The following is a 16,125-nucleotide window of genomic DNA, read 5'->3' as shown; positions in this document are numbered from 1 at the left end:
GGGTGTGTACAAAGTTCACACAAGATGGAATATGATGTTAAATTATCTTATTGTTGTTTAAAGGGATGTAAAGTAGTTTAAAAAATATTTTGGGCATTAGAGAACCAAAGTTTTACAAAGCTGCACATAAGCAGTAAAAGAGGCATCTCCCCTGTTTGTATAAAAAAAGAGTGGTTTGAGTTGGATTTTACTTTTCAGTGAATAGCAGTTCTGCAAAATAATGCAAACCCAGATATTCCATCATTCCGATCATGTACTTGCAAAAATGAAAAAAATGAAAGTGCTACACTTTAGTAAAAGAACGTTGGCGATTCAGTTTCAGTTGTCCAATGGACTGAAAGGTTTCTCATGTAAAATACTTTAAACACATTTTACGTATTAGTTATGGTAGGATTTAATTTTTTCCATCTTTGTAATGAAAGAAATCTATATTGAGAAAATAAGGGTTTTAAAATGTAGCTGCAAATTGTCTTCCTCCTCAGTTTGTGGTTTGTTATCCCAAACATGAGTTTTTGTCATCCTGGGACTTTGTTAGCTATACTATCTGTTTAACTACTTATGTCCTTGAATAAAGACAAGGTGGATTAGAAATGCCTTGAATTGAATCCTGAGAGGTTTATAGATGCCTAGAAAAACAGCTAACTTGAAATTTCAGTGTAGTCTTGAAATTTGTTTTTCCTGTTCTGCTTGCAAAAGTTTTTGTGGTGTTATCACTTTCCTGTGTCAGTAACTCATCAGCCTGGATTTTCTCCAGTGGGTGAAAAGCAGATAGCTTTGTAAAATTCAGAAGAAAAATGCCCTTAGAATGCAGTGGCATTATGTGGTGTGTCTCAGCAAGGGAAGAGTATCTCATAGCAATAAATACACCCAGTCTGTAAGCTTACTTTAAAATCTATTGAAATGTTTCAAAAATATTTACTTTACAGTGATGGTAAACCAAATAATTTCTCTGATCCACAGTAATGTCTGTGCCCTAGTTCTCTGTAGGAAAAACATACCACATGTGTGACTGGATACTTTGGTTTGGAGATTTTGTCAGTGGAGAGTGTGGGGGGTAGCTGGAATGTTTGGGCTTTCCTGACTGTCATAAATTTCTCTGCTAGGTTGTTAAAATTCAGGGATCCTTTTTCTAATTAATTGCAAAACTGTTTTTTTTTTTTAAAAAAAAAAAAGTTAGCTTTGTCCCTAGCTCACACCTAACAATTTTGAGGTCAATACTGTTTTAAGGATTTTAGACTGAGGGCCAGAACTGAGGCTATTATAAAACTTCTTTCTCAGTCTTAAATACAGAGTAGCTACTGCTACTGCCCACCAAAATTTCAGGCTACTCAACCCAACTCTTCCCAATAGCCACAACCCATCCTTTACGTTTTGCTTTCCTACCTGCTGAAACTGGGGAATCAATTTACCTGCTGCTGGGGAGACTTTGCCTTCTTCACTTGTTAGATCGGGAATCACACTTTTCCTTAGCATGGATGTACAGTTCTTGAGAGTGCCTCCTTGTCCGTCTCCATAGAGGAGTAACCCAAGGTTTTCCCTACTTGGCCTGAAGAAATAGTTTCAACAAGTTTCTTGCAGCCTCCCTTATTAATGGGCATGATGATTCCCAAATATCTCTGTGCACACAGCTTAATCCCAGTAACTATTTAATTGACTGAGAGTTAGATAGAGCAAGTTTCAACCATCTACATTTGGAGGTTTTTTGGGGTTTGGGGTTTTTTTTTGAGTTTTTGTGGGGTTTTTTTTAAAAAAAGACAAGAGAGACAGATGGGGCAATAATTCAATGTAGTGTGACAGTGGATCTGTACTCCAAAACAGGGTACATTTTTTGTGTTGCAGCGTGACATTCCAAGAACATGTAGGGGATCAGTGTGATACTTTTTCTATGACACTTTAAAAATAAACTTTAAAATAAAGCACTATAAATTGGGTTTCTACAAAGGCCTTTAGATATAAAGCATGCTACATCTTGCTAGGATGGTTCCTGTAACATGCTGCTACTCTGGTGTTGCGTAATGCACACAGGTCCTCCAGACACAGCTGGATACCTTACTTGAAGGACAAGAAAGCATTAAAAGTTGCAGCAACTTCACGGCCCAAGCCCTCAACCATGGCACTGAAACTGAAGTTCTGCTGGTGAAGAAGCAAATGGGCGACAAGCTGAATGAACTGGCAGAGCGGGACTTCCCGTTGCAGCCCCGTGAAAACGATCAGTTAGACTTCATAGTGGAGACAGAAGGCCTGAAGAAGTCCATTCACAATCTGGGAACTATTTTAACCACCAATGCTGTTGCCTCTGAAACAGTTGCCACAGGTGAGGGATTGAGGCAGACAGTGATTGGACAGCCCATGTCCGTTACCATCACAACTAAGGACAAAGATGGGGAGCTCTGTAAATCTGGGAATGCTTACCTCACTGCTGAACTGAGCACGCCTGATGGGAGTGTAGCAGATGGAGAAATACTTGACAATAAAAATGGCACTTATGAATTTTTGTATACTGTTCAGAAAGAAGGGGACTTCACTTTGTCACTGAGACTTTATGATCAACATATCAAGGGCAGCCCATTCAAACTTAAAGTGGTCAGATCAGCAGATGTGTCCCCTACTACTGAAGGGGTTAAGAGGCGTGTTAAATCTCCTGGCAGTGGTCATGTGAAGCAGAAAGCTGTGAAAAGACCTGCAAGCATGTATAGCACCGGCAAAAGAAAAGAGAATCCCATTGAAGATGATTTGATCTTCAGAGTAGGTGAGTGACTTGTCTGCTACCTATTGACATACTTTAAAATAGTTCAGGGAAACTGGATGAAAAAATCTAGAAGTTAAATTATTTTAAGGTTAAAGCTGTAAGTAAAGCAACCTGATAATACCTTTAGACCTCTTGACTTCTGTTCATATGTAAATTTTAAAAGCACATACTTCAGAAATTCTGTTTGCAGCAAATATGTAATTGGAATTTGGGTTGAGAAATGCATACATCTGATTTGGGATGAAATATTTTACCACCTCTTCTGTTACTCTATTGGGCATCATAAAATGCAAATATAGTAAGATCGATGCTTCAGGTTAGATTAAATTACTTCTTTAGAAAGTTGCAGGGCAAGAAAGGAAGTAGGAGGACTGCTCTAAAGCTATTGCCTTGAAGATTAATCTAATTAATCTGGAGCTATATATGCTAAATCCTGTGGTCATATTTATTTCATTACGTCAGCATTGGACAAAATTACTATTTCCTTTATTTGCTTTTTCCCCCAATATCTAAATATGTTTTGTTCTTTATATAGTGTAATGTTACTTCTAAATCTGTGGATTTCTAATGCTTGGTAAAAATGTAACATTTTGGTGTCACTTACTGTGATTTTCTTTCAGGTCTTTTGATGTACTCTGGTTTTAAGCTATATAATAATAATTAATCATTTTTAAAGTCTGTACCATGGGATATTGTATTTATACAATGCCTGCTTATATAGCTAGAAAATACTTTTCACTTTGCACAACTAAAGAAAAAAGCAAGTTAATTCTTAACATGTACAAGTTAATTCTTAATATGTACAAGTCAGGAATTCAGCAGTAGGTGTTACCAAGTTTGACAACCAGTCAGCAGGGTGGCTTTTGCTTTTGTAGCAGAGAATGGATGGTGGTTAATCCTGGAGGGTTTTTTAGTAACTTTATTGAAAATTCATCTGGGCACCATTTGTCAGCTGGTTAACCCTGTCTGTCTGATTTCTCATCTGTCAGTATTTCTAACAGATTCCTTGCTTTAATAAAGAGTATATGCAATAACATAATTGTTTTATATCAGAAAATGTATTCAGCAAGCATGCTTTGCTGAATGTACAATGTAAGCTTTGATGAAGCCACTCATAAAATGACTGGCCTTTCCCAGATGTCCAGTGCATTACCTAGTAAGATAAATGACCCCATAAATATAACAAAACTCAAAGCATTTTTTTACAGGGGCAATGATACATAGCTTTACTGTTGCTAAAGCTAAATTTTATGAGGTAGAACAATTTATACTGAAGTCGAGCCAGCCTTGCTCAGCAGTAACCATGCTTTATCATCCAAAGCTGGTAGGTGACCTTTGTTAAATTAGTAGCCCTTCCTCTAGCAGGAGGGTGTTCTTCTTGCAAAAGCTATTGCAGTAGTCACCACTGGCAGAGTCCCTGTTAGCAATCCCATGGGGAGAGGAGCGCTTGCACAGGGTAGAGTGATCAGCTTCAGGCTCCTGCTGGAATGAAAAGGTACCCGTGGCTCTTCCCAAATCCATTTTCAGGGTATGTATAAATGTAGCCTAGCTCTTTTGCGGGCCCTGTCTTGAGACAGGCTTAAACAAAACAGTTATGAATAATGTCTGAACCCTGTCTAGAAAGAAGACATCTCTCTAATCCCTTCTGGAACAGTTGTGCCATGTTGTATGCTACAGAGAAGGGGCTGGATGGACAGATTCAGGCAGAAAGAATCTGTATGTCTGTAGCAAGTAGGAGCAGGATAGGAAAGCCTGCACAGGTACACTCTGTGTATGAGTAACAGGGGAACTCTGTCACCCATTGCGGCAGACACCTTCACTGAATGCTGAGCCCTCTTGTTGACATATATCAAGCATTAGTTTGTCGCAGTGTGGAAATCGTAGAGCTAAAGACTTTTTTTGTTAAAAAAAAAAAAAAAAAAAAAAAGAGATGTCCTAAAATTACTTAAAACCTTTTAATGTTATTCCAAAGCTTTTGGTATGGATTAAAGTGATTTCAGCTTATAACTTCTGCTTCTGTATCCCTTGCTTCTATTGAGCAGTTTCTAGCCTGACTACCGAATAGTGGTATGTCTCTGGTTTGGGTTTTGGTGGTGGTGGTGGTGTTTGTTGGATTTTATTTTTTTTCTAGCTATTCTCTCCAACACACCATAAACTCTAGAAGTCTTAAATGTTTTCCAGAAAGTGCAGTGCCCTTTCTTTCTGTTGTGATGCAATCATGACCATGTGATTTATTTTGGTGTTCTGCCTCCTCCCCTTCTTCACCAGTCTACTCCCCTCAAAAAGAAGATAAAATAATTAGAACAAGAGCTATGCATGTCTCAGAGCTTTTGCTTGATGAAACCTCTCAGGAGTGTCCACATTTGGGATATACGGATTGCTATTTTATTGAAAAACTGAGCTGAGAGTAATACTTCATCCAATTAGGCATTCAGTTCTCAGCCACTCCATTCACAGAATGACCCTACACAGAGATGTGCCTCTGGGCTTCTGTGGGCTTACGCATGCATTGTCTGAAAGGTCTCTCGAGCCATTGCAGCTGTAATGCTCTAGCTTTTTACACTTTTCCAAATATGCAAAATTAATGAAGACAGGCAAAACTTAGGACATTTTCACAAGGATTGCCTTCATGGATTTAAGAGTGCATTTAGTTCCAGTTTCAGCTGACTTTGAAAAGTTAAGGTTTGGTTCATTTGTTGATGTGGTAACATAAAATAAATTTTATCACTGATTTCCAACACAACTACGTATCTCTATTTTGAATCCATTGTTGAATTCTGATAGCCCTGGCCAAATCTGGATTTGTATTTTAAACTGGGCAAGATAAATCTTATATTTGGGCTGCCAGAAGCTCATAAAGCTATGTTGGAGAACCATACTGTAATATTCCTATGGGCATCCAAGTATACAGAGTATGCTATTGTATATATGCTGATATATGGGCTTTTATGCAGAAGTAAATTGATCTGCTCCTAGCAGGAGATTGTTCTTGTGCTAGTATTAACAGCATTAATACAACATTAGTACAGTTAAGTGCTTTTGTTGATGGGGAATTGTGCATTGTATCTTTTGCCAATTCTGTGTTATTCATGGCTTTTAAAATGGCATGTGGTTCTATTCAGACATTTTAAAGTCAAGCTATTGACTGCACATTCATATATTCATGTAATTCATTATTTAGTATTTCTTGCTTCCTCCTCTCTCAATAATTTATATCCTCAGCCTTTTTAAAAATTTTTTTAAACAGGTGTGATCTCTCAGAGTGTGTCCATGCTATATCTGTGTAGCATGTACTTTATACAAATGAAAATAATAATGTGCTTACAATACCCAGAAAATAATTGTTGTGCAATGTTTTTGCTACCTCTGCAAGTGGTGGGAAGCACTAAAGAGAGAGGGAAGGCTCTTTTCCATTACCCTTCTTTTGTGTCTTAGATCCATGCTGAGCAGAGGTAAATTGAGGTGAGGGATGTTCACAGTGTCAGCCACTTCCACCTTCCCTGGTAAATCTCTCCCATGTCCTCCAAAGGAGGGTTAAGAGCCATTGGTGGTGTTACCTACTCTGTCCCTTGCAAGACCCCATCTTGTGCTCTAGCTCTGCCATGCTGTGCCATATGCCTTGGTATTTTTTCTGTTCTGGCACTTTTCATGACTGGGTTCTTTGACACCGTTTAGCAGTAGCGGTGCTATTTCCCACTTCAACTGCTTTTCCTCTTCATTTATTTATGCTTGGGATTGGCATGAGATACAGCCAGATGGAGAGCTGGCTCTCTGCTAGAAAGTTCAATTTTCCTTTTCCTCAGACTGTGTTTGGTTGCTGTTCAGTCATGTAGCTAGGCATCTAAGTTTAGCTGGTGCATGTAATGTGTGTAATTCACTCTGATTTAAAAAAAGAAAAAAATGTCTTTAACAGTACCTTCTGCCAGCCTCCTTGCTAGGTGTGGGTGTCATCTTCTGGTCTGTTATCAATGCTGAAAGCAAACAGGAGCCTTACTGTGAATTTACTACACATAAAAACTCATGAACAAAGCCTGTGTAAGAATAGCTTTAGTGCAGTTTAAAAGCAGGCTTAGGGGGAGCAAAGGGATTCTTGATCAGGTGTTTCTTCTTTCATTTTCTCTGAAGGCCTCTACCTGAAACTCTATATGAGATTGTCTTGTTTTAAAGAAATAGGATTGCCTATAGATATATACTTCCTGAGCTTTTACAAAAATACCAGCGGATTATATGGGTACACATCTCCTTGAAAAAACATGTGTTTTGCAACTGCAGTTAGCCCCCTTGTGTAGATGCTCCAGAGGAACCTTTTCCCTGTAGCAAGCAGCATCTGCTTCTTCCCATTCCCCTGTCCCTTCTCTACCTTTCCAGCATCGTCCTTTCCTGGCCAAATTATAGCCTGGCTGAGGGCATTGTAGATGGAAGGGATGTGCATGTGTAGTTGTTCCCTACTACACAGAAGTATGATAGTGGATTGCAGAGGCCCCTTGGGCACACTTTAATCAGTTGTTCCTCATTATTTCAGAACTCTGGAACAAATCCATTAATAAGTAGTATGAAATAGCAAGGTGTTTTCTATACAGAATTTATATTTCTGTAGAAATAAGCACAACTAGTAATGGGGAAATAGAATTTCATTTTCCAGTTTATTAGCTCAGATCCCTCTGAGACTTGTCATTGACTCATGTTATTTGGGGGTTTGCTGCCGTGCAACAAAAGAACTGCTTCTGAGGTGCACCTGCCCATAGGATTTGTGCATACATAGCTGTGGCGGCAGGGGCTCTACTGCACAAGCAAGGCTTGGAGGTGGTCTTGGCCAAGCTTTTAGGGACAGATGCTATGTAAAGCAAATTAATACAAATCAGCCCAAATTTCACTACCAACTATCTGCCAGAGTTCCTACTGAATTATTCATTCCTCTTTATAGGTTACAAACATTGTGTGCCCTCATCCAACAGACTGATTTTAAAACTTAGATTTGCATGGGAACTTGGATTAGAAACACTGACTTTTATTTTACAATAAGCACATAGCTTGTTAACAGTCTGATTCGGTGCAGTTTTACTACAGAGCCTTTTAGATTTCATCTGTATCTATGACAGAGGGCATCACATCCTAATAATGTGTAAGATTTGACTAAATATCTTTTGATGCTCTGAGGAAAAAAGAAACTAAGATAGGAAACAAGAAAACAACTCCTTGATACTTGTCTATGCAGTACGTACGTAGACCTTTCCATGCTGTTTAGTTTTATCCTTTTTTTCAGCACCACATAGAGAACAGACCAAGGAGTAGTATTTGAAGTTTTGTAGGCAGGAAAGAAATGGTACTTACACAACAGGTTATGGCTACTTGCAACCTCTAAAGTCTTCCGATTAATCTATAATCTTTCTGCAGGATTTTTGCCTCTCTGAATCTATTCCCTTCCTGCTAGGAGCAGTGACATGGTTTTTCTTTGTGTTTTAGGAAGCTGGTAAATCTAGGTTAGCAAGCAGGGAGGTTAATATTCATGTTAGTAAAACTTAGCAAAACCCACTCCTATTACTATGAGCATCAAAAATGTACATTGTACAACAGGTTTGTCCAGATGCCCAGCACTTACAGAGCAGATTTTTATTGCAGTTACATGATGTAATTTTTAACATCTGTGATGTTAATGGGCTTTTAGGTGGGGTTTTTTCCATCTTTTTGGTGAAATTCCATCAGGGCTCTATTCTGCAAGAATAAAAAATTGAAATTATGAAGGATTTTATGTGTACTAGATTGTCTTGACTTGAAAATGTATACTCTTTTGTTGAAAGCATATCTTCAAAGCTAAATTAATTGGTCTGTGCAGGCTACGCTCAGTAATACCAGAAGGAATTAGATAGGGCTAAGGCAAATCTGGTTGTTTATTATCCGTGTACAAATATGGAATAAAAGCAGCTATTCCACAGGGCACAGGTCTGCTTCCCAGTAACTCTGTTCAGCCTTCCCCTTTTGAAAACTCTGCTGTCTTCTCCCAGTCCCCAGCAGCTTGCCACAGAAGTTGCAGTAAAATGTCTGTCTTTTCTTCCTTTGTGCCCTGCAGTAGCTCAGAACAGGAGGGGGATAAGGCTGGGCAAAGACAGGCATGAAAGATGCAGGCTTTCATCTCTAACCAGGCTGCTTGGGAAACACTGGAATGAGGATCCCACGATCAGTCCTCTGGTTGCAGCCCTGTGCATTTGAAATGTTGGTGCCTCCCTAGGCTGAGTGATGGGTGACTGTCCATGACTGAGAGAAAAGACAAAGCATGGGGTGCTTTGATGCAGAGGGGTGGTATCTTGCAGTGAAAGATTTGCTGATGGCTCTCTCCCAGGCAGGTATGTTTATAAGGCAGGAATCTCTACTTACAGGAAGGAGCTATCATCCTTTGGTATTACAGAGTCAGTTGCACAAGCCTTCTTTTCCAGAGGCTGACACAAGCTTTCCTCTCATCATCTGAAATGCTGCCGCTGCCTGGGCTTGGATTCAGATCTTTGCTGGCATAGTGAATTCTTCAGAAAGTTCAAAGTTATCTGTTTTCCTCTTGAACATAAGTTAGGAAATGAGCTGTATTGGACTAACTTCAGCTTTCTTCTTCAGAGAAATTTGTGCCACTGCAGGGGGGACTGTATAAAGGCCTGTGTGCAAATTAGGACTTATGTGGTGAATTTAATAGCTGCAAAGCACTATGTACAAGGACGTTGCATGGAGTGGAATTTCATCTGCACGCTGTGCTAATAAATTACTATTTCTTAAACTTACTGTGAAATGTGACTTTGGCATTCCTGGGTAATTTCTTCTATTTTTCCTTTGATATATGTTTACAAGGTCCCACTGAAGAACTCTCTGAGTAACTCTTTGTATAGGTCTCTCTTATCTTTAAAAATTAAATTCCTTGACTTTCAAGAACATTTTTCTAAGTGGGAAAAGCATACATTCCATAAAGTTTGTGCTAGTTGGTTCCAGATGCTCTAGCTTATGCCTCCTGTTTTCTAACAAATGTTTCCCCTTTACTCGCAGTAGTAAAAGGAATGTTTCTCCCTTTTCATCCATTCTCTTTGACTAAAACGCAAAAAGGAAACTTATCATTAACATATGGTGGAAAAATATTACTGCATGCATCTCTCAGGCACTGCTCATTAAAAGAATACACAGAAATGGCTCAAGTGTGGGTAATGTAATTGCTGTGTAACTCACTATTCCCTGAATATGTACTTTCCACTTGCAGTACAAAAATTGAGAAGTGTTTGCCTTTTTTAAAAGAGGATGGAGCATATGGAGTTCAAGAAAACAAGCCTTGAAACAAAGGGATATGCTCATAGCACCAAGTGCAGAGGAATTAAATGTTACACCAGTGACAGGAAATATGCATCCCACAGTCATCACCACTGCAAAAAGAAGGGTTGTTAAGAGCAATATATGTCTCTAATGAAAACTAAATACAAATTAGAGCCAATGTGTATGTTTTATATTGGGCATCACAGTCAGAACAGTTTTAATAACTGAGCTCCGGGATATTTTGGACTGACTAAAATAAAATATGAGGTTTTCAGTTAAAGCCATATATTGAAACCAATTAATGTCTTATATGCAGCCAGTGAATGCTTGTAAAAATACTTCACCAGGAAAAATAGCACTGCATCCGAGTCTTGAAAAGAACAGCTTATAGAGTCTTTTTGTTTCAAAATTCATTCATTCATTATGAATAACCTTGGGGTCCAAGACCATAAATGCGCTCTTGTTTAAAGACCCCTGAGCCTCCTTTACAAACAAAGCAGGAATTTGGATAATGTTCCTGTGCTCCAGGTGTAATTTGAACCAGACACTTTAGGGCTGACCTTTTAAAGACATCAGTTTGCTGTGTGACTCTCCTTGGAACATCTCAGAACAAACATCTGAGTAATGAGGCATCTAAAGTTAATGAACTTTTGTGAAAATTTGACATTTTACAGTTCCTTATCCCCTTAAGCCAGTAGGGAAAAGATTTACAGTACTATGTAAATCACTATTGCATTTGTTCTGGGTAAAAATGGGACCTCTGTGTGTGTACACTTCTTCATCAGAACAAGCTAAGGTCTTTGCAGAAGCAGTCAGTCTCCAGGTGTTGGTCTTCATTGGCCCGCATGTCCCCATCATTCAAAACCAGTTCTTCATCTTAATTTTCCCTTCTAAGGGAATTTTTAAAGCCTATGACTGAAAACTGTGTATGAGTGAATAGGAAATGTCCCTATCTTGAAATGGCCCCATCCAAAGTGATCACCGATACGTTTTATCTCAACTTTGTGACTGAGGAGATTTAGCTAATTGTACTAAAACCTTGTCATCTGTCCAGGTTCTTATCTTAGCCTCTGTCTGCATGTTCCCATAGTACCGCCCCTTTCATTGCCTTCACAGTTGAATAAAAATCTGCAATTTAAAAAAAGTCTATCACTTATGAGAAAACATTTTACTAGTTCCCTCATGCAAGAAGCAAATTGTGAACACTTTGATTTGTGAAGGCCAAAAAGGTAATAAGGGTGATGGGGGCTTAGATAGCATATATGCCAAAGAGTAGGAACAATCCCTTCTTGTACTTAGAATTGTGGATCTGTTACTGATATGGTTCTTTGAAGTTGTAGCAGTGATAAGAACTCTTCAAAATAAAAATCTATAGATCAAGAATGTAATAAATCCATGTGTTGCCATTTAGATCCTAACTGATTAGTCCTGTCTAACCTGATTTCTTATGTGCTTTGTTTTCAATTTTAGGCACCAAAGGAAGAAACAAAGGGGAATTTACAAATCTTCAAGGTGTAGCTGCATCTACAAATGGAAAAATATTAATAGCAGACAGTAACAACCAGTGTGTGCAGGTATAAGGATATGCCACTTCCAGTATTTTTATTTTTCACTCTGCCCCCACACCTCTACCGCCTTTGTGCTCCAGGAAAGACACATTTTGTACAATTCAAGCAGATATAGAAAATACAGAGGAGGCTCAATTTGTTTATCATCCATTATCATTCCATCTTCTTGATCTGCAGCTATATTTGTCAGATCTACACTGTAATATGTATATCAGAGTTTATTTCTCTTCTTTATGATGTTTGGCAATGAATGAAGAAAACAAGCAGTGGAATAATCTGGAAAAATGCCTTTTTGTTAATATCATTTTACATTGTAAATGTATCAGTCCGTGCTTCCAAATATAAATCTAGGGCAAGGTGCCATGAATATCATTCCTTAAGCAAATACAAAAATAAGCATGTAGATGTCATTTTCAAATGGCTTTTAGTCTACTTAATTAACTTTTCTGTCTGATATCATGATCAAATCTTTTCTGTGGTAGCACCCCTGACATCCATGATTTCTTGGCTTCTGTAACCTTTGTGAAAATCAAGCTGTGTTTTTTTATTTTGCTTGCCATGTGTCTCTTTTGCCATTAACAATTTGTCATCACTCTTCAGGCTGCCCATGTGGTAGCAATGAACAAGGCAGCAGTGTGTGGCTTGCTCTTAAGTATGTGAGAACCAGCAAGCCACATGCAGTAAGAACTCATTTCAAAAAGACAGAGTCAAATATTCATCAGCACCCTTACGCTTTGTAATTTGCAGCCACTTCAGAGGAACTTCAGTGTCTAATTACCTGGCTTGAGGACACAACCAGTGGACTGAATTTTGTGTGGTTAAAGCATCTCTCAGGAAATGGCCTAGGACTTATCCCTAAGTCAAATAATTAAATTTTGAAATTCTCTTTTAGCTTCTATTCCTATCTTTTCTGCAGACTTAGTGTTTGATTGTGGCTGAGTCACTCTGTGCCTCAGTTTCCTCATTTCTAGTATGGGAATAATACCACTTCCTTCCAGCTGTGAAGGACATTGTGAAGCTTAATTCACTAATGTTTGTAAAGTACTTTAAGATCACTGAAGAAACAGTGCAATGTAAGTGCAGAGAACTTTATTTTGAAATTAGGGTCAAGGTGGAAGCCCCTTCTTAAATTAGGCATATCACTTTCAAATACAGACCATGTAAAAAGTGCTTCATGCTTTTAACTCTCTTCCTGACTGTAGTGTTCATTAGTAACTTGCTAAAAACTGAGCTTCAAGAAACAGATGATGTTGTTTTGCAGATTTAATTTTAAAATTAATGTTTTCTGTTACAGATATTTTCCAATGATGGTCAGTTCAAAAGTCGTTTTGGCATACGAGGAAGGTCTCCTGGCCAGTTGCAGCGGCCAACAGGAGTGGCTGTGCATCCCAGTGGTGACATCATTATTGCAGATTATGATAACAAATGGGTTAGCATATTCTCATCAGATGGAAAATTTAAGGTATGAGTTACCATGTGAACTCTCCTGAGCTTTCTCCATCTCACAAAGGAATGCAAAGAAACGTGGGGGTTTTTTTTGTCAAGAAACTACATAGTTTGGCTGTAACTTAGTTGAGATTCCATTGTTGTGATGTGGAAACCCATGCCACAGCCATGTTGTATAATTAATAGGAAGAGGTCACAGCTGTGTTGCTAATGTTATACCGAATAGAGATGATGCGTTCCATTTTACAGTTCTACACACTGTATGTTACACCTTTCTGTAATTTATAGTCGAGGACAGCTAATATAATCAAGTCTAGTTGGACTAGCTCAACAACCTTCATATCATTAGTATTCTGATTATACAGAAAGGTGTGTGCATACACGTATGTACAGACAGACAGACATAAAAACTTAGGAGGAGGACATGAGGCTCTTCAGTGACATATGGAGGAGAAAAATAAGGTAGCAGACTGATAATGACTTCCTCTATTAGACCACGTATCAGCAAATCAAGTGTGTAATTGACATATGATCCTGTTGGTAATAACTGCAAAAACTGAAAAGCAGTAATAATGTCTTAGGTTTCAGAAATCAGAAGTTCTGAGAAAAGCGCACCTCTTATTTTCATAGCAACTCTGCTCCATTTAATAGGAGTAAAACAAAGAGGCAGCTACTACACTACACTGATACTTGCCAGCCTGCAGTATTTATTTTGCTTGGGTTGAGGTGCAATTCCAGAAAGAGTTAAAGGTTGCCTCCATTTGGTGCTGTTCTCTGAATGCATGTTATTGAGTCTGGTGATGCATTTTAGGAACAGCCACCTATAGCAGAGGTTAGCAGTACATGCTGTTCAGCAAGATAAAGGACCTGCAGGGAAATTTCTACCATAATTACTTAGTTCTAGAGTCCTGCATTGGAGAGAAATTGCCTGCTTGGCTAATTTTCTGGCAGTCTAATGACCAAAAAGCTCAGGTCCTGAGCTGTTTACATGTGTACCAAGAAATGGCCTTCCTTTGAGTAGTCTTTGCAAAGTGATGAATGCTATAGCAAATAGGCCATTGTGCTTGCATAGGCCTCAGTCTCCTCCATCTGGGAAACAGACGTGTGTATGCTTTTAAAAGTATCCAGATCCTGTGTAGACTTCGAGCTAAAATAAAACAATACTAATATGCAATGCAAGTCTTATGAAAATATAAATTACTTGCATTTGCAGGGAGTATGTGATTTTCCCTGTCAAGTAGTTTTGAAAAGGTACAGCTACACAGGAAAACCTTGGTTTTGGCTGAAGTCCTTGAATGAAATGAAGACACCAAAACAAACCAAAGAAAGATGTAATTTAGTTAAGAATCCAAGTGCTCTGAGTAACCTAAGTGTGTTTTAAATACTTATTAACATCTTTAATGTGAACTGGCTTGTTCTGGACACAGAGCATGGAGGGCTTGTTTTCCTTCTTTCTCAAGACATGTTGTAAATCCAGCATTTTGGATGGTGCCAGCTCTGGAGGAAAAAGCCGTGGCTCTGGAGAAGCCAGGACCCTATGTGCTATATACTACCAGCAGGGAGACAGGTTTTGAAAAAAAAAAAAAGAATTATTAAGGTAGTTCCCCTGATGGGGAGCCTAGCTTTGTTTTTAGTCAATGTTTTTGTTGGATTGCAAGAGCTATGTAAACTTGGCAATGTGTGGTTAATACAAGTTAATGCATTGAACTTTATAGTTCTTGGGACTAGGCTGATTAAATAAGAGATGAAACATCAATGACAGAAAATACTATTTTTAGATTGAATGCAACAGGCTATATTTATGAGAGAAAATGTTTGTAAAAGCATTTTCTATATGGGGGACAGGCATAATCATATAGTTGAAGCACAGGACATGGATATAACAGAATCTAGCCTGTTGGAATCTGGACAAAGCCTTGTAATTGCTTATGTGTGGGCAATGGTAATTCTTACAGGGGCTTTGTCAGATTAAATTGGGCAACGCTTGCTAAGATATACAGAGAGATAGATAAAGGGGTAATGGTGTTTCCCTTCAAAGGGCTGTGCCTGCAAGTCATTATATATGAGCTCTGATGCAGGTGGTCTGCTAGTTGTTAACTCAGCATTATCAGGGGGCTGTTTTGAACATAATCTAACTATTTTTGTTGTTTTCCCCTTATTTCTGTATTTACTTACACTTACTCTCCATTAGTGGCATTTTAATAGTCATGTGAACCAGAAGGCAAATTTCCCTGGAGCCAGGCCCAGGCATCCCCCTGATTACAGCACTGGGCTGACTCACCCCAGCAACCTCCGCTGCCACGCAGAAAAGTGTCACCTTCCTCCGTCGCTGGTAGCAACAGAGACAAGGCTCTGTTTCCTCAAGGCTGTAAAACTTGCATAATGCAGAGGTGGACAAACCCTAATCTAAGGTTACAACAAAACATGAGTCTCTTAAAATAAAAGGCTGTATTATCCTGTGAACAATAAAGCCTCAGACAGTCTTAGGAATTGGGGCTTCTGTTTCTGGCTATGCCATGGGTCTCACAGGTGAGTAGTAACCTTCCATTTCACTTCCAGTGCTTTATTTTCCTTATCTATAAAAAACAGATAACAGTGCTGGCTTCCTCTGTAATGACTCTGAAATTGCTTAAGAAAACTGTTATAGAAGACATATTGCTAGGCTAAGAAGAGAACACATGGTGAAGGAGCAGTATCAGCTTCTGTGCCAGTGGTGATGTTCAAACCTAGTGAAGGAACTGAAGAACAGAGACAAGAGAATGACTCTTGGTCCTCTGAGGAGAGAATTACTTTCTTTCTAGTTTTGAAGGGTTGCATCTAAGCTTGTTAAGGAGTTAAAATTAAAGCCCTAACACACCTACTTCTACAGTGGAAAAGTCCTTATAAATTTTTCTATAGGCTAGCTGATTTTTTTACCTCTAGGAATATCCCACAGTAGAATATTTTCCATGTGGGTAGGCTGACTTTATAAACTTCAAAAACCACTCTAAATTCGTAAAAGCCTATAAAATACGGGACATAATGTCCTTGACTGAATTCAATTAAACACGTTATTTATATTAAGGGTAGATGATTCATTAT

General features: G+C 38.6%; 1 protein-coding gene across 4 annotated transcripts in view; it reads left to right on the top strand.

Moving 5' to 3' along the window:
- Positions 1 to 16,125, top strand: part of TRIM2 (tripartite motif containing 2) — a 35,507-nt gene that overhangs the window by 10,888 nt on the left and 8,494 nt on the right. For all 4 annotated transcript variants that reach the window (XM_086463656.1, XM_086463655.1, XM_086463654.1 and 1 more), the window contains 3 exons: positions 2,026 to 2,749; positions 11,501 to 11,604; positions 12,893 to 13,060. In XM_086463656.1, coding sequence (XP_086319782.1) covers positions 2,026 to 2,749; positions 11,501 to 11,604; positions 12,893 to 13,060 — 996 coding nt within the window. The remainder of the gene's footprint in view (positions 1 to 2,025; positions 2,750 to 11,500; positions 11,605 to 12,892; positions 13,061 to 16,125) is intronic.

This window comes from Leptosomus discolor, chromosome 4, assembly GCF_034619465.1.
Source record: "Leptosomus discolor isolate bLepDis1 chromosome 4, bLepDis1.hap2, whole genome shotgun sequence".
NCBI classification, from domain to species: Eukaryota; Metazoa; Chordata; class Aves; order Leptosomiformes; family Leptosomidae; genus Leptosomus; species Leptosomus discolor.
Note: the sequence above shows the minus strand (reverse complement) of the source record. Positions and strands in the feature narration are given on the sequence as shown.